The sequence below is a fragment of the Argiope bruennichi genome, chromosome 4, assembly GCF_947563725.1.
Source record: "Argiope bruennichi chromosome 4, qqArgBrue1.1, whole genome shotgun sequence".
Classification (NCBI taxonomy): Eukaryota; Metazoa; Arthropoda; class Arachnida; order Araneae; family Araneidae; genus Argiope; species Argiope bruennichi.
In genome coordinates, this window is record NC_079154.1 from 54,259,430 (window position 1) to 54,283,655 (window position 24,226).

The following is a 24,226-nucleotide window of genomic DNA, read 5'->3' on the forward strand; positions in this document are numbered from 1 at the left end:
CATATTTTTACATATTACAAGCTTATTTTTAACTTAGAGGTGTCACTTATGTTTGAACTCGTTTCTGAAACAATTGTACTTAAAATAAACAGTACACAGAAGCACTCATTTTTAAATACTTCATTTTTAACAGGGTATAAAACAATCTGCTCTTGCTTTCTTTCTTCCTACTCTGGCCGATCGTCCCAAGCCACTTCGCGAATTGGCTGGCCAAAACCCGAAATCAAGAAAAGATCGGACATTGGCCGGTAAGTTTACAGCAACGTTGGCCAAAACACTAATTGGCCGGCCAATTAGCGAACTGGCCGTTTTCGGGCTTTGGCCGTAACATATACATGAATATTATCTACCTTTCTAATGGAAACCTTTATTGAAGAGTATGCGTGAAAGCTTCAGGGAGACTATTTTACTATTTTCGCTGGTTCTACTTTACTATCCACAAAAATTATTACTGTCTATAAATTCAAAATCATTATTATTCATAAAAAATGTAACGTTCATTTGCATGAACCATAACAGCCTATGAAATGGGCTTATTTGAGTAGGATTACTATTGATTCAGCTGATGACATGTATTTTGGAATCTTCGTTTAAATTTGAAATCTCCGTGTCTTTCCGCTATATTAATAAGCATCCTTATTTTAACTTAAAAAATACTCACCGTTATTAGACATCGAAGTATTCCTATTTCTTTACTAATTGCATTGTTTCTATACTTTCAGTTGTTGGAATTTTTTACAATATCACAACTGGCTTCTAACGAAAATTTATTATCAAAAAAAAAAAAAAAAAAAAAAAGCAATCGCCAAGCGGATGTCATATTTGCTTTTGTGGGAAAAAAAGCAATCTTTTTAGAGTTTTGAATTGTTTTGAATAACGGAAAAGCCATAAATTGGACTATGCTGCTCTAAATCGAGAGCTTTAAGTACTATTGGATTTTCGTTTTTTATGTATTTTATTTTGTGTTGGTAAGAAATAAGTTAAAAGAAAAATAGAAATTTACACACAATTAAAATGAGTCAAGTGAAATAAACATTAAAAATATAATATTTCTGATGATATTATACGTCTTTTTTTTATCGCCGAATGTTTGGTGATATTAGTCCACAAACGTATGCAATAACAAAAAAAAAAAAAAAAAAAAAAAAAAAATTCATGCGCGAGTTTAATCTAGAACATTATCATGCTGTCTTTATTTTAGTTTTAAATCTATTCTTAATTGTATAGCATTAAAAACTAGCATACTAAAAATGTATTTAAAATGTCTCCATACGCGTGAGTGTAAATGTAGCAAACGGTTAATGAAAAATATTACTGTAAATGTTTTCGAAAATGTCTTTAAAAATTATTAAAATTAGAGAAAAAAAATTATACGGAAATAAAATTGTTAATACTGAAAAAATTATTTGAGTTTTTAAGTAGAATAAAATGATTTTCTAGAGTTAATATGCATTGAAGTTTTTGTAAATAAAATGTTTAAATTTTAATAATTTATTAAAAACCTAATTAAAATTTTAGAACACTCTTTCTTAATGAGCTTACATTTTAAGAAAATTGATTTGAGTTATATTTTCATAATATATGTTGCATGAGGGAATTAACAGATAGTAGTCTAATCTACAGACATTGTAATTAATTAGATGTATAATGTTAGTATCCTAATATTAGATACCTTGTATGTATTTAATATTAGGATACTAATTTTAAGTTTATCAAATCGTAATACACCTAATCCTTTCCCTTACATTTTTTTCACGTTTACAATACTTTCTCTTACGAGAAAATGAAAAAGGCAAATAGAATTTTAACAAAGTTCTGAATGAGAAATCAAATTAAACCATTTTGCTCTCATTCATTTTTCATACACCTTTATTTAATCATAGTTTGGTAAAAGATTTAAAAAAAAAACTATTTTCCATTCCATTTCTTTTAATTCTCAAGGAAAGAAAGAGAAAAAAAAATATATCTAACCTGTGAGCAAATATGAAATCTGGAAAAATAAAGATTCCTATAAAGAAATTTTTCTTATAAAGAAATTTTTCTCTATAGGAATGAACGAGAAATGAAAATAATGTAATGTAATATATTCGAAATAACTAGAAATGTTTACAAAAAACACCTAAAGAAAACTCTTTCATTCGTTTTATATCTTTATGCCATATTTAGATGCAAATAATTTTATTTCCTACAGTTTAAATCCCTTTTATTATCTTCCGTAGTACTCGAACGCCGTTCCTAAAAATAGGAGATCTAGCGAATGTATTTTTTTATAGACATAAATAGAATGTAAAGATCGTTTTATTGATTTCAGTCCACTTCTTTGAAATTGCTCTCGTATCTTCTAAAGTATTTCGTTACGGAATTTTGAATTCTTTATAATACTGTTATTGGCCTTTAAAATCGTTTATATCTGCATTTCTTGACAGAAACGGAATTTTTATTAGAGTAGAGAACAATATCTAATATATCTGACCATGGAAGTTTATTATTTTCAGTAACCAGAAACTTTTATTGAATCATTTTTTTTTTTTGTTCTATATAGGGATACTTTTAGCTATGAGAAAAAAATTGCAGATGTGTTATTTAATAGCGGAAGTGTGAATATAGATAGAACCTATTTGTTTAGAATCCCCATTGAAATAACTATCCCGTATAACTAAGTACTTTTACCATTTTTATACGGAGATATAAATACGCAATATGAGCCTTGTTTTGATACCTTTTCCTATATTTTCGTCGTTGCACTTCTTTAGAATTTAAGAATTATTTCACTTTAAGAATATTCTTCATTCGAGAAGAAAGTCACAAAGGGGGAGATCAAGGGAATAAGCAAATTGTGGAAGTAATCGATTGCGATCATTTCAGTATCACGTTTCATGAAACTATGCATTTATATTATTGCTTATACAAATATGTAAATGGGGAACGCAAGTTTCTTTTTGCCTCTTACTGTAACTTCTTTGTCGCACTTTTTCAAAACTTGTGGATCATTGCCCCTTAACCAAATTTTTTAGTTGTGGGAAAAGGGAAAACTCGTATGGTGCTAGATCTGGGAATAAACTAATTGTTGAAGAGCCAGAATGTCACGTTTCGACATGTAATTTGACATCAAAAGAGAGATGTGAGCTAAAACCTTATAGCGAAGGAGCATACGAGACTTGACCCATTCTATGACGTATAGTGAGAAATTTTTGTAAACCTGAGTTATGCGCATGCTCTGTAAGCATTTGAAATGGATGCAATCTATTCTAATTAATCTAACACATATTACTCTACGCTTATTCTGTTGAAAGTGGGATAATTTCTATGCATTAAAAAAGTATTTAAATTATTTTGGAACTTTTAAAAAGAGGAGTATAAATTTTTCAAGACACGAAGTGAAACAATTTATAAGATTACATACTACCTGCAGTTAAGAATGATCACAGTGTTTGGCTAATTCAGATTACTAACTTGGATCGGGGTGACAATTTAGTTTAGCAAATCCTTTCTTATTGAATATATCTAAAAAAGAATGTCTTTTATACAAAATAGATTTTGAAATTTATCGAATTGACATCAATTTTGGACACCTCTTTCAGTTATTTTATATAAATAAATTTTATCAAAGCAGTCTATTTTATTATTTTTTTATTATATCGAAGCAATCAAGTGCAGTTTCTCCTCGAATTCTTCATATATTTTCCCAATATCACTTCATTTTGGTTTCTAACCTCGTTATAAAACAACAACAACAACAAAAAAAAAATCGAATATATATTTTGAATCTGTTTTCATTGATATATTTGACACGAAATTTTACATATACATATAATAGTGGGGTAAAAATCGCATTCTAAAATTCAGTAAGCTAATTGTGCTTTTTCTTATTGCACTGAATTGCATAACAATAAATACATCAAGAAATAGTCAAAGTTCTGGGACCTGCTCCATGATTCGATTCGGATCTAAAAATCAAATGATAAAACCCACATGCCAAATTTTATCTATCCAGCTCGCTATATTTATGAATTATCTTGGATGGATTTCTTCCCCAATTTTATTAATTTCATCTATTTCTCCCTTTCTTAATTTATTATGCCGTACTTCTAAAAATGATCCTTCGGGCTCAAGGTGTTCTAAAATGTAAGGATTCATCATATTATCGAAATATGGCGCTTTTTGAATTAATATGAATTTTTTCCCCTTTGGATATTAAATACGCAAAAAATTAAGCAGCGAAGCGAACTCCCCAAAACTTTCTCGCATATTCTCTAATAAATTTGACATGCCAGAGAACGCTTTGCATGGCATTGGCGTACAATACTTACGAAATATTAACTTCTGGTGTAAATTTAACATTTTTACTGAATCTATCGTGTCATTCTTGGCGAGTTATTTGGCAATCAATCCTGCCGTAAGTTAATAGTATCGAAAAACCGAATTCGTGTTTTAGATATGTTTTTCTCCACCGAATAAAACAAAAATTTGATACAAATCTATACTTGCAGTCACAAAATCCAAACCAAATTTGATACATTTAAGTCATTGCATTTTTGAATGATCAGATTTACATATTTCTGAAAATACAGATCGACAGACAGTCAACTTGTCAAATCCAACAACAGGTGTCTACACTATAGATGTTACATCTGTGTACTAAATTTTATCTATCTAGCTCTCTTCGTTTTGTCATTATCATGTCAACTTATATTCAAATAGTCGGATTTCTTCTGAATAGATTTTACTCAAAATTTCATAGAAATCTGCAAATTTGATGTAAAGGCCGTATACCAAATTTCAGCCTTCTAGTTCGAAAAGTTTGAGTTACCTTTGTCATAGACAGACAGCGGACATTTTCCAAAAATGTGTTTATCGAACACGGGTAGTTCTGAAATGTGGATATTTGTCAAAATCTCGAGTTCGATTTATTTTGACGATTACTTTACTTTCTTTATACTACGTATACGTGAAATTAAAAGTGTAATGCATTTCCCAACTTATTATTTAACACTTCTTTGTTATCATCACAAGCACTTCCTTTTATAAGTATAAATAATTACAAACATAACATAATTTTTATTAAGAGAAATAGCATTCTTCACACAGATAATTTGAGCCTGGGAATTCATTTCAGTATTGTCATTTTGAATGCAATAACTATTCATTGCAGATATTCTTCGCACCGTTCAGGTTTACATTAAAAAGTTCACACTAGGGATATATTTTGATGTTATCAATTATAAGCTGTAACGAACGGGGATTCCAATTAATGAGACGCAACTAATAATCTTACTTACCGGATCCAGAACTGGATTCATATTTTGGTAGAAATTCGAGATGATATCAAGAAAAAAAAAAGGATCTGTTTCCTCTACAAAATTAGTTTGCGAATATGATTTAGAAAGTAGCTCATTAATGATTTTCTTTTGAGGGGAAAAAATTCCGATAAATAAATTAATCAAGAAAAGAGTTCTCGTTATATTTTGCGAAATTAATTGCTTCCCCTGGTACGATTCTCTGAATTCTCTTTCATTTCTATCCTTTTCCTTTTCCGGGTAATTAATAATTACTTTTCCCTTTGATAAAAAAAAGGGGAAAATCAACAAACGGAAAGAGAAATCAATATATGGCATTGTATTTCATCTTTTATCAAATGTAGATCAAAATACAGTGGATGCACTGATGATCTAAATTTTATTTCTTATAATCACAATTACGTTGAAGAACATATTTATGTGTTTTGATATTTACTTAGTTTAGTTTAGTTATATTAACGTCCCATTTTAAAACATACAAGAGCTATTTTGGGAGATATTTATAAGAATTATGTACAAAATTTATTTTAAAATGTTCTATGTATATAAAAGTGAATATTTATCTGTATGCGTTTTTTACACAAATTTGCCATTTCTGCTCGGTTTTGATGGAATTTGACACACTTGCCTTTTTAAGACAAGAAGAAGGTCACTATTAATTTTCTGAATTTAAACATTAAGCTAATTAAAAACAATATTTAGATTTTTGCTTTTTACACTATTTTAACATTAAAAAGAAATTAAATTTTTAATAAGGCCGTTTTATTTCCATACAATTTTTTGCTTTAATTTTAATAATTTTTTTAAAAAATTTTTCATACAACTCAATAACTATGCTTTTATTATTATGCTGAAATTATCACTTATTTCAGCGTCCCATCATTCCAGTCAATTATATACTTTTGCCAATGCTAAAATTAAAAAAAAAAAAAATGTTTTTGTTGAAAATATGCTCCGAAGTAGGATTTCAGTTCCCACTTTTATTTAACCCTTTCTAGGGCCGTGTGAAGTATGCTTCCCACCAAATGTATCAATCTTTGTATGAATTTATGTAGGTTGGCATAAGTTCTGAGAAATTTTTTTAGAAAGACAGAAACTGAGATGCTTTTTTTATTTCACACAAAATAATGTGTCTTGATTCGTTACTTAATTATTAATTAACCAAAAGAATTAATTAATCAAATTTATCTAATAAGTTGAATGAATCCCTTTTCTTACTCTAATTTCAAGCCTAAGAATATTTTAACATAATATGACTAGAAAAAAATGGCCCTTTAAAGGGTTAACACAAAATTACACCATACTTACATCTTATAATTTGCAGGCGCAGCAGCTTGTAGTATACTAAACTAAACTTGGTGGCCTGACAGCCCATGTGGGCCTTAGCCTACAGTACCCATATCTGCTTTCTTGACCAAGGGTTCTGGGGCTGAAGGCATATGTCTCGGTTAGCTTAACGCGGAATACCCAGCGTTTAGCTCCCAAGCATGCTTGGTCCTAAATTTATCGACCCACTAAAGCGATGGAAGGCTATATCGACCTTGCCCAGCCCGAGGATCGAGCCTCGGACCTGTGTTTTGGGCACGCGAAGCGCTATCACTACGCCATCGGGCTAACTTAAAATATACTGACTCCATTAAACTTATATTTTTCCTCCTATATTACTCCTGGATTAATTGTTTAACAGCCATGAATGTCTAGTTGTAACAAGAGAGTCTAGAATAAATAATATAATTACCAAAGGTGGCTTATTTTTTTATATTTCGCACACTCATTATTATTAGACGATTCAAAATTCAATCTATAATCTGTTATGAGAGATAAGAACCTCAAAATGAAACCGTAATCACAGCTGAGAATGAGATCAGAAACACCAACTAAATGATCCAGAGGTGCTGTAATTAGATTTTTAACGCAAGTCATTTAAGTTACAATTTTGTCCAGGGAATAGGTAACAGGTTGCAAATTCTTACTTGCACCACGTATATAGAGTAGATTGTAGTCGGATAGGTAATAGATGTGACTTGAAATGCAATACCAAATGTTTGCGAATATGCACCAATTTGACTGAATATACCGATTTTGACCGATATTACGGATTTGCAACAAATTATATTACAAATTTGTAATATAGCTTTCCTGCGCAGTTAGATTCAGATGAAAGAAGAGATTTATATATATTCTGAATGGTGCTAGTCCAATGACGCCGATCTTGACGAAAATTTACCGATGAAATTCAAAGTTCTAGAAAATACAAGAATTATGGCTGTATCTGTATTATCAGTTGAGATGTGTAGATACTCTTACAAAATTCAATACCCGGTCGCGAAGACCATATAAGCAGATGTATTCTCACGAGTGAGGCGAATTTTTTAAAAAGGTGGAGCAGTGATCAAGGAACGAGTGTCTAGCGAGTGTCTCTGAACGTTACTGTGTAGATCCTGCAGTTTAATAGCTATTTGCTGTTTTCACGTCAGTTTCTTGATATTCTTTATGTATTTCGACTGTTATTTTCTGTCTATATTTGTGGGTTTGTGGAATAAAGAGTCATTATCTAGCTTATTGGACTTTTACCTGATTTTTTTTTGTTTTTTTGTAACAATATGAAATGTTTTGCTCCAACAGGAATGATGCCAGGTAGTCACGAGAGAATTCATATGTCCTGGAAGATATACTAATCTAGACATTACGCTGCGTATATCTCAGTTTTTTTAAATGTCCCACTGTTATCGTCGTTCATCAATTAACGTTCCATCGTTATAATTTTGAATGATACGGACTTTCAACTGTTATAAAAGTTAACCCTTTAAAGGGCCATTTTTTTCTAGTCATATTATGTTAAAATATTTTTAGGCTTGAAATTAGAATAAGAAAAGGGATTCATTTAGCTTATTAGATAAATTTAATTTGATTGATTAATTAATTTGGTTAATTAATAATTAAGTGAAAAACCAAGACACATCATTTTGTGTGAGATAAAGAACTGACCCATCTACGTTTCTGTCTTTCTAAAAAAAATGTGTCAGAACTTATCCCAACCTACATAATTTCATACAAAGATTGATAAATTTGGTGGGAAGCATACTTCCCACGGCCTTAGAAAGGGTTAAACATGGGTGTGGACTATTTAACACTAACATCAAATAAGTTCCATCAATTAGCTGGTCATTTTTACATCTTCGTGTACACATAAAATTCGTCTGAATACCATGTACTTTATATCTTCATTAACAATTTGTCCGCCAAATTTTGAAAAATAAGAAAAGAAGGAGAAATAAAAACTGCCAAAAGAAAGGGTGAAATTGCTCTTAAAAATGAGCATTTTGAACTTAACATAACGTATTTAATAAAATTTATTTTAACCTTTCTCTGCAAATTCAATAAGGCTAAATTACGTAATTGAGAACAGACACCTAAATACATATTTTGAAAAAAAAAAATAATTTTACAAAATACTACAAAAGACGTTTTAATATTGGAGTTTCGCAAAATTAAATATTGTACCACAAATTGCCTTTTGTGCAAACGATTGCAGTTAGTTCGTATCTTGTAAGCTAAACTACACATTTATTTACATTTTTTTGAAATAATGAACCCGTGATACATAAATTGGTATTAAGTTCTGTAACACGTGGCTCATCTAACTTTAGGTATTTTTTGTACTTTCGTGTGATTTTTAAATCTTTAACTATTTTACATTTTTTTAATAATCTAATTAAATGACAGTCTCCGTTTTGGTAGTTAGCCCTCTTATTAATTCATTTAAGATTCCATAAATTATTTGAAATGTTTGTGCTATGTGGAATTTTTGTATAGAATTTTAGTGTTTTTGAGTGCTATTATTTTAGTTCATAATTTTTAGAAGCGGTGAATCGATGCATGGCACATGGGTGCCAGATTAAAGGGTTAATTCGCGACTTATGTGCATTCTAACTTTTATTGCATTTATGACAGTAATAGTAATATGGTAACATTAAGCCTATTACACTCGCCTATCTTTCCCTATAGATAACTAAAAACATTTTTTCTCGCATTATTAATTTCCTTATGATTTGAAATGCATACCACTGCGATTTGTCACCCTTATGACCAGTATTTTTAAACACTTTTATTTAACTTGACTTGTTTCAAATTTGTAAGGATGAAATTTTTAAAATACTTTTTCACTCATTCTCTTGTATGCTAGAAGGTTTAAATTTTGTATATTAGTGTATTCCGTAAGAAAACATTTTAACATTTTCTTAAAGGAATTATCACATAATTGATTAATTATATTGATTATTGATTTCGTGCTTATGGCGCCATCTGTTAGTGAGACAGAGAAGATGATGACTTCAGCAGAAAGCGGAAATATATATTTTTTAATTCTAATTTTTAATCTATTAATAAAAATGCTTTAAAATGTTAAATTAAATTTTCTTTTATTGTACTTTGGAAAAAACCTACTTCATTTCCAATTATTTGGCGATTTAAATTTCATATGCATGCCATCTTTTCTTTTTAATTGTTGTTGTCCTGTTGCTAATAAAATTATGAACGCTACGATGAGATCATCTCAAATACAATAGAAAATGGAGGAAAGACAATTACCTCCGTTCTTCCAGTACCGGACGTGGTACTTGAGGACGGGACTGTTGCTGGGGAGAGGGGGTTGCCAGGAGACCCGGGTGGATCGGCTGGTGATCTCGGTGATGCGCACGCCCCGTGGAGAAGAGGTGGGCTCTGCAAAGAAAGATCTCATTATCGAAATGCTGTTCGGGAATGTTCGTGTTGACTCGGGCGGACAAAGGACTCGTCGTTGTTCCTCACGAAGAAGGATGGGGTAAACGCGGGGGGGGGGTGCACAAGGCTTAAGAGAAATGTCCGGAACTATTTATTGGAGGGATGGGCGGAAATGGAAGGTTATGACGTTTCGCGTTCTGTCTTGCGGTACTGTTGATGGGAAGCAGACATCAATGGGTGGGGGAGGAAGATTTGTTTTGAAGAGGGGGATTTCTTGAAGAGGGTGGAGGACTGTAGAAGGGGGAAGTGGTGTTAATAAAAACTATAAGAGCCTTGTCAGAAACGGGGAAATACGTTTCAGAGGTATGAAGAGGAGAGATGATGGATGTTTTTATTAGATAGATGGGGATAAGATGGTACGGCTTTATTAGGTTGTGCGTTCGAAAGAAAAAGATAGGAGATCGAAACCTCCTTTTCTTATTGAGATGTTGATGGCAAGACAAATTCAGAAATATAATATAAACGGGGCTACAACATAAATACTTTTATTTATGAGATATTATTTAAATATCTCTATAAACAAATGTAACTTTCTTGAAAGACATAAATATATTTATCATTCCTATGGTCCAGGAGTACAGGAGTTAATAAAACAAGTATTACCGCGCCCTATTATATAGATTTCTAATGTGTCTAAGGTAATGTTTACATTTGTACTATAGAATTTTGATTAAAATGATAGCAAGTAGCTTTAAGTACAATAAACCTCTAAATATACAACAAAAGACATTTAATTTCCTGGACCTATTTTTACTGTCCTGTGTAGGAGCATCTATTAACTCGTTCATTTATTAAATAGTCATCTGTTCTCAAAAATTGTCGATTTCATTTGTCTTTTCCATTTTGAAAACGATCTATTTAAACGTGTTGATTATCCGTCATGAAATAACCTCCGATCGGAATATATTAGGGAATCCATAAATTTCTTTCTTTTTTTAATATGGAACGTATACACGCTATTTGTTGTCTAAGGTTGATTTATTGTATTTTATAACCATCTTCCATCTTTTAAGAAGCCTCATCATTCTTTTCCCCCAAAATTATAGGGACATGCTTACAAAATATTCCACGAGGTGCATTTTTCTATTTCGCTTACGAGTCGGAACTGTTTATCATGGAAAGAACTTTTTGTGACATGTACATTTTATGGTAGCATGAAATAAGATACATGTAGAATGTGGCACAATGTCTCAATCAAGCTATAACAGTTTTTCTCTTACAGCCAATGCCACATGACGTTTGGGATTGCCTTGATGACAAACGACACAAAGCCCACCGACTAGATACAAACGACACCAGTATCTAGTCGGTTGCAATTTTGGCCGTTTTTCTGTTATGGCGGCCTTCCATTTATCAAGCTGATTACAGTGTTTGGCAGAATTGAGAGTTTCACTTTGAGTAAGGAACAAGATTACATTCTTCTATTCCCACCAAATAGATAAAAGAATTTGTATGACAGGATCAGAATTCGTCATATTTGAAGATCCATTGTCTTTAGACCAAATTCGTTTTCGATGCACATTTCGATACAAAATTCAAATTTCGTCTTCAGCAACAAGCCCTTTAAAGCAAATCCGTCGTAGAGATGCGTTTTATAAGTCAATAAGCGTAGAACCCAAACTTCACGTCCATTGACAGACCTCATATTGATCGTAAGATTATGTACCCATGACCTGGGAATATTAATAGCATCTTCTCTCTCACGCACACTGTATGAGGATTTTCAGCCAGCATGGCCTTGATAAGATTCTTATCCCTTGTTGTTATTCTTCATTTCCAATTTTTAAATATCTTAAATCGATAGCAGACGATCATAGTAGTCATAGCACCACTCCTGTAGACAATATGAATTTCGTCTGCAGAATTATTTGCACTATTAGCCTTTCTTTAAAGCATTGATGCCACAAGGGCTTCCTTTGCCTACACGTTTTGAAAGGTGTAGAAAATGTTTTAAAAGTAACAACATCACTAGTAAAACGAGCTTAAAAGAGCTTCTTTTTTCATATTAAATATTTAAAATTGATACAATAAACCAGTGTATATATTTATATATTTACCAGTTTTATATATTTAAAATTGATACAATAAACCTGTGGTGGTTAAATCGTGGTTCGCGAGCTATGTTAGCTAAGCCTTCATTCTTAATAAAAGTCAGCGTAAGAGTACCCTAATTAAGTGAATAACAATATAACTACCTATATAATTTAAATTTAAAAAACGTGGCTCTCAAAAGAGATTTCAATCGTTGAACTGTTGATAATTGGCTCTGTTGACTAATGAATTTGCCGACCACTGCAATAGACGGTTAATAAGGAACTTGTGTATTTATATAAACATGATCACTTTAAGGCATTTTTTGTGTATTGCCAAAGAAACTTATGGGATACCCTAATATTTTAAAATACGCTAGTCAGTCAACGTGTTGAAGTTGTAGCTTTCCAACAAAGAAGCATAATATCCGTTATCTTTTATATCCTAATTTAAAAGGAAAATATTCATGAAATACCGATATGACACCTGTTTTTCACTTTCCAAAGACAATAGGGAATTTTGATATAAACTTGTCCTTCAAACTGTAATGAAATTTCCGTCATACTATCTGAAGGTATCAGGTATTTCATACATATCTATTTAGAAGACATTTTTATTTAAAATGAAACTAAAAGAAAGTGTGCTACTTTGGGAAATCTATAATTATAATATTTTGATTGCTAGGTCTATTTGGAAGTGTTTGCCCACTGTGAACAATTTCGTGGCAAATAAAGAGTTAAAATGAATTATTTTGAAAATGAGAAACTATCTATTAAGCTTTAAATTAAAACCGAAAAAAAATATATGATATACGTACCTAATACATCAAAGGTGACTTCACCCCTATGCTCCCCGTACTCATTTTTAGCAACACATGCATACGTCCCTCCGTCTCCTTGTTGACTGTCCCGGACCAATAATTCGAAAGTGTACTGTTCTTGCTTTCCTGAATATCCGGATGGATTGGTCCGTCGCTGATTGGCTTCAAACCTATAAATGAAATTATTAGATTGGTTATTTTTCTTAACATTTATATTTCAAAAGTAAAGATTTCAATTTAAAAGTTATCTGAAATGTTATTTTAATCATTAAAAAGTTCTCAACATGTACGCCGACGTAGTGAAGAACAGATGTTTATTTTTCGTTGCCTTGGCTCATTAATCTGGTTTTTCCTTCATCAGATTGTTATTTTTTTACCTTGAGATGCAATAATTTACATTAATAAATCCTACTCTAAAAGATGATCCGTCGATAAAGACGATTCAGTTACTAGCTTAGCGATTCTTTCAACGGCTTATGCGAAACGGCTTGTATGATAGAATCGATTAATGGGTTTTACACCACAATTGATTCTGATATCTACTTAATGTATTGTTTACGGGAATCAGCTGGAAATACCTTTTGTCATTGTTTGGGTTCTGATTTCAGTATTATTCATTCAATGTGGGGATATCAATTTAATCCTCAGTATAAAAGATGATTTTTGAATTGTAAGCTTTTTAATATCACTTGTATTGTTTGTTCTTGCTTCGAAGTCAGCATAAATCATTTCTCTTTTATACGTTTGCGCGAATCAAATAGCGTGATCAAAAGAATAATTCCCATTTCGTTGAACAATTGGATCTAATATTTCTTTAAGATCTGTAATTAAAGAACTCGAATAAGAAATAAGTTTCCACTTGCTGAAATAAACGCGTGTATGAAGACTTCAACTTAATATTAAACTATATAGATGTATAAATAAGCTTCTGCAAAATACTTAGCCAAAGTTTGAAGATCGTTTTTACGAATACTATTTACATGCCATATAAAATCAAAATATTCTATTGATGTCAGCAAACTTGGCAGGGTTCTTCAAAGATAAATATAACGTTTCAATTTTCCATTAGGCGCAGCAATACATGTTTCCGATCTATACTTAAATTTTATAATGAGGGATAGTGAATTTCAGTTGGCAAAAATGATACGAGACGAAGCTCATGACATTGTCTATCTATATATCCAGCTTATCTTTAGACGCTTTTGGATGTTTCGTTTTATTGTCTACGTAACGAAAAAGGTTATTTAGATAGGCAGATGGTATAACTAAACTAATCATTGCAGTGATTCTTGTATTTAGTTTTCCAAAAACGTAATCACGTCATTAATCGATTCCTGTATTTACTACTGTTTCCATCAGATCTCATCGCGGTAAAAATCACAAATTGACTGCAATCTCATAAAACCCTAATTATGCTTTCAGCAATTTTTTTCCAAGACGTCGTTGGGACAAGGCAATAACCATTTTTTTTCTTTCTCGAATAATTATTTTGTTTTTTCTTCCAATGAAACGTTATCATCTGTTTTCAGTTATCAAATCCTAGATGACTTGCCAAACAGCATTCTCTGTAAAAGCTCTATCAGGTATTCTTGTACAATCGTATTTGGAGGTAACAGATGGCGGTTTTAAGACACACTGGTTTAATTGTCTTATTTCAAATTGATAAGACTTTATCCTCCTTGTGGCACACCAAGAAATTTTTTGGTGACCATCAATTTTTACTTTTTGTTATTTTTACATCAAAGTGAAAACTTTTCGCGCTATCAGAAATTAAGAAAAAAAAATTACTTTCCTCTATAGTCAGTATTGTTGATCCAGATAGTAACACTGCGTATTTAAGTTTTTATTTAAGTCCTATTCCAAATTAACATATCAAGCATTACAATTAGTTAAATATGACACTTTCTAATGTATAATAATAAATAATCTGAAAGTTTTAATGTCCTTTCAGCCTTAATATTTTTGTCTATTTTTTTCGCAATCTGATTAAAATAAGCATATCTGAGCTTTGGTAAATTAAAATAAAATTTTGTTATGAAAATAGGAGCATGTACGAAAGAAAGTAAAACTAGATAGAAATTAATGCATTGTTTTAGGAGAAAAAGAAATATAGTAGAGACTAAAAAATAATTATATCATGGGATTTTTATAACTTTTTCACTTAAATATCACTGTATTTATAAAAAAACATGCCTTAATAGAAATTCTTGACCAAGTGACTGGGATGTTTTTTTTTTTTTTTTTTTTTTTTTTTTTTTGACAAAATCCAGTCATTTGAAAGAATCGAAATGAAATACGAAAATTCATTTAAACGACACAAAAGACTACACATCTTTTAAAAGCTTCTTCTAAATTCTTTTGAAATCTCCACAATCATATACATACTTGAAATCGCGCAAAGAAATTTGCGTTTGGTATACCATAACAACACTAAAAATACCAAAAAACATCAACATTTGCTAAACAAATATTATAAGAAAACATCATATTTTCTTTTTAAAAAATATTTCCCAGAATTTCCTTTTTTAACAGTAAAAAAAATAATAATACTTTCCCTGCCTTTTATCCGAGACACAATTTGATTCCGGGCGAGTCTTTTTTATCCCCAAAAACGCATTCCCGGAAAACTTCACAAAAATCCGCAAGTCCTCGCTAACAACAGGGACAAACAAAATCCGACGGAAAAAGGGGAAAAATAAAGAAAAAATCTAAAAAGAAAGAAACAGGATCTTGCAAAACATTTCCATGCGAACTTTTCTTTTTTCTTTCCGACGGCATAATGCTCCTCTTTTGCTGGAGAGACAGATAAGCGTCCAGCAAGGCACAACTCTTGGCGATCATGTAACATTCATAAACTCTGCTGGTATCTGAAGAGCTCGTATCGGAACATTAGAGAGTAAAGCGCGTATCTTTTCTGTAGATGAGCTTCCCTCTTTCTGTTCCAGGATCAGCGCACAAAGTCTTACCAGATTTGCTCTTCGATATTTTTGAAGAAACTTCTTTCTTTTTCCCACAACCTATTCCTAGCGATTTTCTTGAACGGATGCTCCTCTAGTAAATGTCTTTTGCCATTTTGTGAAATGTCGTCTTGGATAATATGAAGAAGTTTTGTGTATTTCGGTTTTCTTGAAATGGATGTTCGACAGTTTAGTATTCTCAAATCAAATGAGACGCATCAAAGAAAAGGTCTCGAAGCGTTCCATTTGTGGCATTTTGTAGGGATTTTAATATGAAATTATTCAAATATGAAGCCGTTTTGAGTGTTTCGGTTTCTTGGTTAAGAAAAATTGCCAGTACATCATAGATATAAATCATCATAAGTTAAATGGTACATCATAGATACAAATTCTTGCCATTTTATGATACTTGAACCGGTTGAATTTGAAAATTTCAAAGATATTTAATCTAGTTTTTGATTTTCTTATAATATATATGAAAAAGAACAATTATTTTTTTATGAGAATTGTATAATCTGAAATTATTGAAATATGAGGCTAGTTCAGAGTCTTGATTTTCTGGGGACAACATTTTGACGATATTATACTTGAAAATCAAAAGATACAGATCAGAAAATAAAAACATTCCACTGAAGATTCCGTTATGTCATTTTGGAGAAATCGAATATCATGAAATTAAAGTTTTGATTTTCTTGAGAAAAATACAAATACAATATTTCAATATACAAGACAATATTTCTTATGCGTAGTCAAACACTTTGTCAGAAATTCATTGTTGGAAATTTTAGATCGTTTGAGGATCTTAAAAGACAAAAGTTATGACATGTTATTCTGCTGAATTCGGAATTGGTGGAAATGAGGTGGCAGATGACGCTGCAAAAATCTTTTTGAAGCGAGATATTTCATGCAACAATGCTAAAAACGTTTTTGAGCGCCGTTTGTTCTCAATGTAGGAAGAGGCATGGGATCAGTATGTCGGGAATAAACTTCATTTTATAAAACCCAAAATTTCACTGAGATCTTGTTTCCCTGTGTGTGAGTACGATTTTAAATTGACTAGACTGCACATTGGTCACATCCGTCTAACTCATAGACATCTTTTACTCGGCGAAAAAGTTCATGTTTGTTCAGCTTACTTAGTAATTTTAACCGTTGTTCATATTTTGATTGAATATCATGATTTTATTTTTTATCGTCAACGCATTTTAATTGCTCATCATTGGATATACGAATTCTGGTGGGCGAACATCCCCATCAAAATGTTTTTAAGTTCTTAAAGGCCATTGGTTTTTACCATTTTATCTAACATCCGATCCTGTAATTTAAACTTCTTAACATTTTTATTATAAGACAGCTTCCAAATATATTAGATATATTTTAGTGTAATTTCACAATTAAACTAATTTTTATTAACATAAAAAGTATTTTTCATCTATATACCATATGTTTGGCGCAGTATAGCCAGAATTACCTCTCTAGTGCTACTAAATATTACAAATCCAATCCAATCTGATCCTCAGAAATGCATTAGGTACGAAAAAGGATTTATTAAAGTTACAATTATGGAAACTTATTTAAATAATTTCATAAGTATAATTTACACAATTTTTTTGAAAACCCTCTATAATTTACAGAAGATTTGTGAGATATGTAGCATTCTGCGAGAATTTATCTCTTTCCTGAAAGTCCTTAGTAAGAAGAGGCTAAATGAAAAAATTTTTCAAGAGGCTCAATTGAAAGATCTTTGACCACCTATAAGCATTTTTTATTTTTCGAACTTTCTATTTTCTTTTGATATTTTTAAGCCCTTATTTTATTATTTCATATCCCTTTAAAGAGGAACACCTTACATGATGAACAACATTGCTTATGTTTTAAAAAAGTCATTCTAATATTTAAAATATATCAAAGATATTTATTGCGTAGCATTATATTTCTCTTGAAAATATTTTTCAAAACAACCCATCAAAACAAGTACTTAAAGACTCTTCTATCCCAATTAATTTCTTATTATCCACCTCAAGAGCCCTTAAAGCAAGATCGGTTCTTAAAGGATGTACTTTCGATCTTGCCTTAAGAGCATCCCTCCTTCAAAGAAAAAAAAAATTCTGCGGTTGATGAACTTTACTTCAGGTCATAATTATTGGGAATTTATTTATTAGAAATTTAAAAGTAACATCTTATTCGTTGTGAAAAGAAAATGTATAACACACAGATTCAAAACTGTAGAATTCTATTCGTTTTTCGAATTTTATGATTCAATGTCTTTCATAGATTTTAATACAATGAATTTACCAAAAATATTCGATGAAATAATTTTTGTGTAGACGCATTACATTAACAATATAGTTTTAATAATGTAATGAAGAATAAATTAAAACAATTATTCGAGTTACAAATACATTGAATAATGAATATTTTTACGGAAGATTTTATATTTTGGATATTTAGAACATTTTAAAGTATGTTAAATGCGTCACAAGAATATTCGAAACAGAGCATAAAATTTGTAAGCAATATTTTATTCAATCTATACGACCCGCTTCAAAGAGATGAGCGGACGAAAATGGAAGAACTAAAGTTTTCCCGAGAGCACTAGCAAATTCGGCAAAGAAACAGATGAGTACAACTTTTTTAAAAAAAATCAGATCTGTTTTTTTAAATGTATCTACGATCAATTTCTAGAACGATATTTTTTTCACATGCATACATAAATTTTATGTGCGCTATAAAAATTGATTTTTTAAAAAAATTTTCATTAACATTTTTTTATAAAGAACAAAAATTTGACGATATCTTAATGTTTAAAAAAAGTAGTGCATCTAAAATATTTATCGACACGTAGAGTTGCCAACGAAGTTTAAGAAGTAAATTTAATTTTAAATAAAAATGAAATTTAAAATTTTTACTTGAAAATATAGCTTTATTAAATTACGTATTGCCCGTTTTTTCCGATGACTTTTGATATCTTTCAAGCAGGGTAATGACTCCATATTAATAAAACCTATGCTGTTTGTCAGCATAAAACTGAATTAAATGCAATTTTACATCAATAGCGTCATTAAAAATTTCCCCATTTAAGGAATTTTGAATTGAAGGAAATAAACAAAATCTGGAAATATAAGGTCTGCGCTATATCATGAAAGTGACAATACAACGCTAGCTCCAATAATTTCTGAAAATAGACCAAAGATGTGTTGGGTTTTGCATTATCATGTTGGGAAACAACACCTGTACACTTAGCCAATTCTGATCATTTTCCTTGGACTGCATGGCTCAGTTTAGTGAGTTGTTGAACGCAGACGTTTGAATTAAACATTTAGTTTCTTGGTAAAATTTCAAATGCAGAATTCCTTTATAATTCCATTAAACTTGGTAGAAGCAGCCTCTAGAGGGCGACCGGGAGACACCTGAGTGAACATAAACAAATAAACAGAACGAGTACGAGTCGGAGATAAGAGAGATGCGCATGTTCTGAGTTGTAGAGCAAGATGTCCGATATCGGCCTGTGAAGTTGTGTGTAATACTGTGGCTTAACTGTCATTGACTGTTAACCATAGTTCTGGTGGTGTAATGATATGTGTCCTAATTAATAGTTATTCTTATTTTATAAGAATTACTCTTAATTAGGACTATGTAATTGTATTATGTGTATGTGTTTGTGCTGTGTCCATTGACAAGACAATAGATTAAAAAGAGTAAAAATCGAAATATAACAAACTGGCAGTGTAGTCATTTTTGGAAAATCTCCGCTATTGATATTGTCTGGGTTGGTTCATCCCGTTTCACCTACGAATTTTGTCTTTTAATGTTGGTTACAAACTTTTCGTCGCCAGTACTTAGTCATTTCAAAAATGGACAAATTTCTTGACTTTTCAGAAGCAAATTACAGATGCTGACAAGTCTTAACAGAGACAAGATGTTTTTATTTCTTTTTAATGTATGTATTCTATGCATTGAATTTCTCAGCAATCTCTCGCGATGTGCTATAACGATCTCAATTGATACAGGCCTTGATATGAACTGCAATTGGGCAGCCAGGTCATTGCGCATTTTTGAGTGAGAAATCAACAGAGTGAAATTTGGCGAACCAGTTTTTATGCAACCTTTTGCTCAAGGTTCCATTTCCATATATGGTGCATAACATTTTTACAATGCTCCTTGCCATTCCATGAAATAATACAACAAAATATGTCTGAAATGAGCGTTTTGTTCTTTCATTTTAAATTTGGATAAAAACAAAACTAAATAACAAATTGATACATTTTTTTAATTATTATTATTTAAAGGTGGAAGTTTAAAAAAAAAGGTTTTCAAAGCAGGTTAAGTGCTTTGAAAACTTTGAAAAAAAAACACGAATATACTAAAACCCTCTAACCATCTCCAATCATTTAGTTCCCAGAACAATAAACCAAATGAGATATAAGCATGAATATAATCAAGCTTAATGAGAAATTATATGATCCTTCTGTTTGAAAATAAGATAAGGATATTGAAATAATAATTCTTGGCCGAATTTATGATATCAATTTCTAAGTAACTGTACTTAAATATGTATATTTAGATTACTGACGGTAAACAGAAACATTTTAAAATATAAATTACAATTCATTTTCGAATAATGTATTTCTGCAAAGTACGAATTTGTATAACATAATGAAAGTACCGCATTATTTCTCCTATAATACCATATAACTTGTAAGGTAATTTAACGTTTCGATGATTTTTGATCTTTTGTATAGATACTATCTTTTATTTGGATAGAATATCCTATTACTCTCACCAACGCATATTTGGTAAATATGCGTTGATGAAAGCGTTATTTTATTTCAGACACTTTTTTCTTATTGAAAATTTCTGATTTAATCGAATCTAAATGCTTGTTTATTAACAGCTGTAATTAATGATTAACTGCTAAATAAAAATTTTATTGATAAATTACTTAATTCTTTTTTTTAATTTTTAAAATTTTTAAAAATATGAGGCATATTTTTGAACACAAGAATAAAAATCCGTTCATTTATTGTTTGGGCCTCCAAAATTTACTAAGCCAATTCCCTCAATAAGATGAATCAATGAATACGGAATGAAGACAAATATCGTCTTTAATTTTCATTAACTATATAGTTAATATCAAACAAATGATCTCCCAAATGTCATTCAAAAGGCATAATTGGATTTTTATTTTCGACGAGTCTATTTGCTAGATGTAAATAAAAGATTAAACCTTTTAAGTATAATTTAAAAAAACCTCTTAACTCCTTTTTCTATATGAATTTATTTCATTATTATTCACCAAGAACGCTTAAATCAAAATTTATTCTTAGGAGACAATACTTTCTCCTTTAAATAAATTGGAGAACTTTGGGCACTGAAGAGAGAATCGATGTTATGACTTACATACCTGGAACCCGGATGGATCTCGATGACGTTTTGTTTCTTGACCCACTTGACATTTATTGGTCCATTGCCCGTGACGTCACATACCAGGCGAGCTGCCTCCCCCTTGCGGATAGCCAGCTGACCTTTGGGGACAGAGACCTTAGGTGGCACTGCAAGATAGAAAACACGTGGCTAAATGGAAAGTTATTAAATGAAATTTGTTGCAATTTAAACAGCGTAACTTTCGAATTGCTTCATTTGTATGGTAATGATGGATATCATGAACTGAAACGACTGCAGAAGAATAGCTACATTACGTCTAAAAAAACCAACGCTTATTTTTAATCATCTCATTATTCTCATGATCCAATGATCATTCTTTTTTTAATAACGGCCTGTGCCTGTCTTCTAAATTGTTACATATATCAGTTACTGCACACTTTCAACTAGTATCATTAAACAGTATAATGGCATGGCAATTCTTTGAGCACTTTCAATAAATCAGTGTAATGTTAAATCATTACATGTCTTAGTGTCACTGCTCAAAAGTTCTTTATAAGCCATGATACTTATATTTTTCTAAAAACTTACCTCTGATTTAATAGTATAATTGTTGCCTCAAGAAGGCTGCAAATGCTTATTCGAATTCTGGTAATTACTTTGTTCCCGATTCAAAGAAGGATAGTTATTTTGTGATAAACAAATCTAAAATTTGTTTAAACCACAATGTAATTTTAAGAAGACATTTTCCTGATGATACTTGTATTTTAAAGGTTCTTATGATAGTCAAAAACAACTTAATATAACAATAAGAAAAAAGATGTTGTCACTAAGGATAGCTTAATGAATGATCCTCATTCATTCAGGGGAGATCAAACTTATTGGGAACCTTTTGACCCTGCAGATGATGGACTAACTGAAAACACCAACATGGAAATTTCGATTTGTCAGTTATGATGGTTTAAAATAAGAAAATATTGCATCATTTTAATCCAAGTTACTATATTTTATTACTATATAGTTGAATTTTATTGTCCATTGTTTGTTTTAATTGTTTAAGTAATTAATTTAATCATGATTCAGGAACTGGATTCGGTTTGTCTACTGGAACTATCAAATCTATTTCTGATGCATTTTTCTATTTTCAGTTTTCTTCAGCAACTAATAATTCCCGATTCTTACATTCGCCTTTGTATCAATAATCAAAAGCTGGATTATTGGCACATGTTTTCTAAGTTTCGTTCTTATTCTTTTTACCCCTAATTGATATTGTGCAAGTTTTGAAACATATAATTAAAAGCAAAGCATAAAATAATCGCTTTGTTAATTAATTAAATTATTATTACTATTTTTATTAATAATTGCAGTTGCAGAAAATGAATCAAAAAATAAATAATTTTACTTTACAAATATTAACAAGCTCTCAAAAGAATTTATTTATTCATATCATGAGTTTGATTCCGATAGAGTAAATTTCTAAGAAAAATGTTTTAAAAAATTATATTTTCAGAATTTATTATATGGACACTTGTTGTCTTTTGGTCATATGTATAAACAAATAATAAATAATTTTTGCAGTATAATAATTAATGATACATAAATAAATTATGTAAACTGTCAGGAGATAAATCCATTGCCAAAGTATAACTTTCTTATAAAACTCAAATACATATTTATCTAAAAAATCATTCGCACGTAAAATTTATATTTAAAAAATGCCTATGACATCATATTTTCTAATTAGATAATTTTTAAAAAAATATTTTTAATGATTTACATTTAATGTGGCAAAACATAATCATTAAACCATTTTTCATTTATGATTTACAAATTAAAATTAATAGTCCATACTTAAAAAAGAAAAAAATCTATTATTTTAACCCATTTTTGAGGAATTTTTTTAAAAATAAAAATGTTTTAATTTGCTGCCAGAAGCTGAAATTCAAAGGAAAAATATTTGCTATAAACTAAAAATCAATTAATCAACAGACGAGAAATAACCCTTCTTGGATTTTAATTATAAATGGAATTAGAATCTACAGAATCTGATTTTAATTATAAATGGAATTAGAATCTATAGAATCTGATTTTAATTATAAATGGAATTAGAATCTACAGAAATACAGTTATGAATATATTTTAAAAAATAATAGATATTTGAAAACAATTTCTTTTCAAGTTGTTGTCAACTTTCTATAATGAAAAAATTAAACTCATTGATTTTTGAATTCTATTCACAGAGAAATTGTGTTGAAGATTTTAATTGGGATATGATTCAAGGAAACTTTAGGCTACATTATTCAGCAAAGAAAATAATGGATTCTACATTTTATTTTCATCGGAATTACTGAATTATTTGGAAATAATTCAATAAGAAAAAGTAATAATCGTTACTCAGATAAAATCAGTGGGAGTGGTTTACAAGAAACTTTCTCATATAATCTCCAATAAAAGTTTTTATTCATCATCTCCCACATAAAAATTGCGAATCTTGAGTAAGATCGCGAGTGCCTTTCATAACATTTGTGTAGAATAATTAAGAAATATTGTTTTTTGATGTGAATTTAACATTTTTGCTTAATGTATTGAGCTTTTATATATATCAGATGTCGTTTTTCCCGACCGAACTAAAACTAATCAAAATCCAACATGTAACTACAGTTGAAATTACGAGATCACATCTCCACTTTCAGTGATTTAATTCATTGCGCTTCCATGCATGAGAAAGTACAGACAGACAGGCAGTCATTTTTTCGACTGATTTGGTTCAAAATATTAAAAGAATTTAAATTTTTGTTGCTAAACTTGTGTGCAAAATTTTATTTATCTAGGGTTTTACGTTTTGAAATTAGGGACTATATTTGAACTATCAGAGAAATAAACTGCCTTTTAATGAATTACGTTCAAAATTTGATAAAAATTTACAAAATGTGTTTTTTCGAACTCGGGAGGTCCGA

At 30.4% G+C, this 24,226-nt stretch overlaps 1 protein-coding gene across 1 annotated transcript in view; it reads right to left on the reverse strand.

Annotated features, from left to right (window-relative positions):
• LOC129966265 (cell adhesion molecule Dscam2-like) overlaps nucleotides 1–24,226 on the reverse strand; it is a 217,908-nt gene that overhangs the window by 43,244 nt on the left and 150,438 nt on the right. Inside the window, exons 5-7 of the mRNA XM_056080679.1 lie at nucleotides 21,292–21,439; nucleotides 12,928–13,100; nucleotides 9,888–10,019 (exon numbers count right to left, since the gene is read on the reverse strand). Coding sequence (XP_055936654.1) covers nucleotides 9,888–10,019; nucleotides 12,928–13,100; nucleotides 21,292–21,439 — 453 coding nt within the window. The remainder of the gene's footprint in view (nucleotides 1–9,887; nucleotides 10,020–12,927; nucleotides 13,101–21,291; nucleotides 21,440–24,226) is intronic.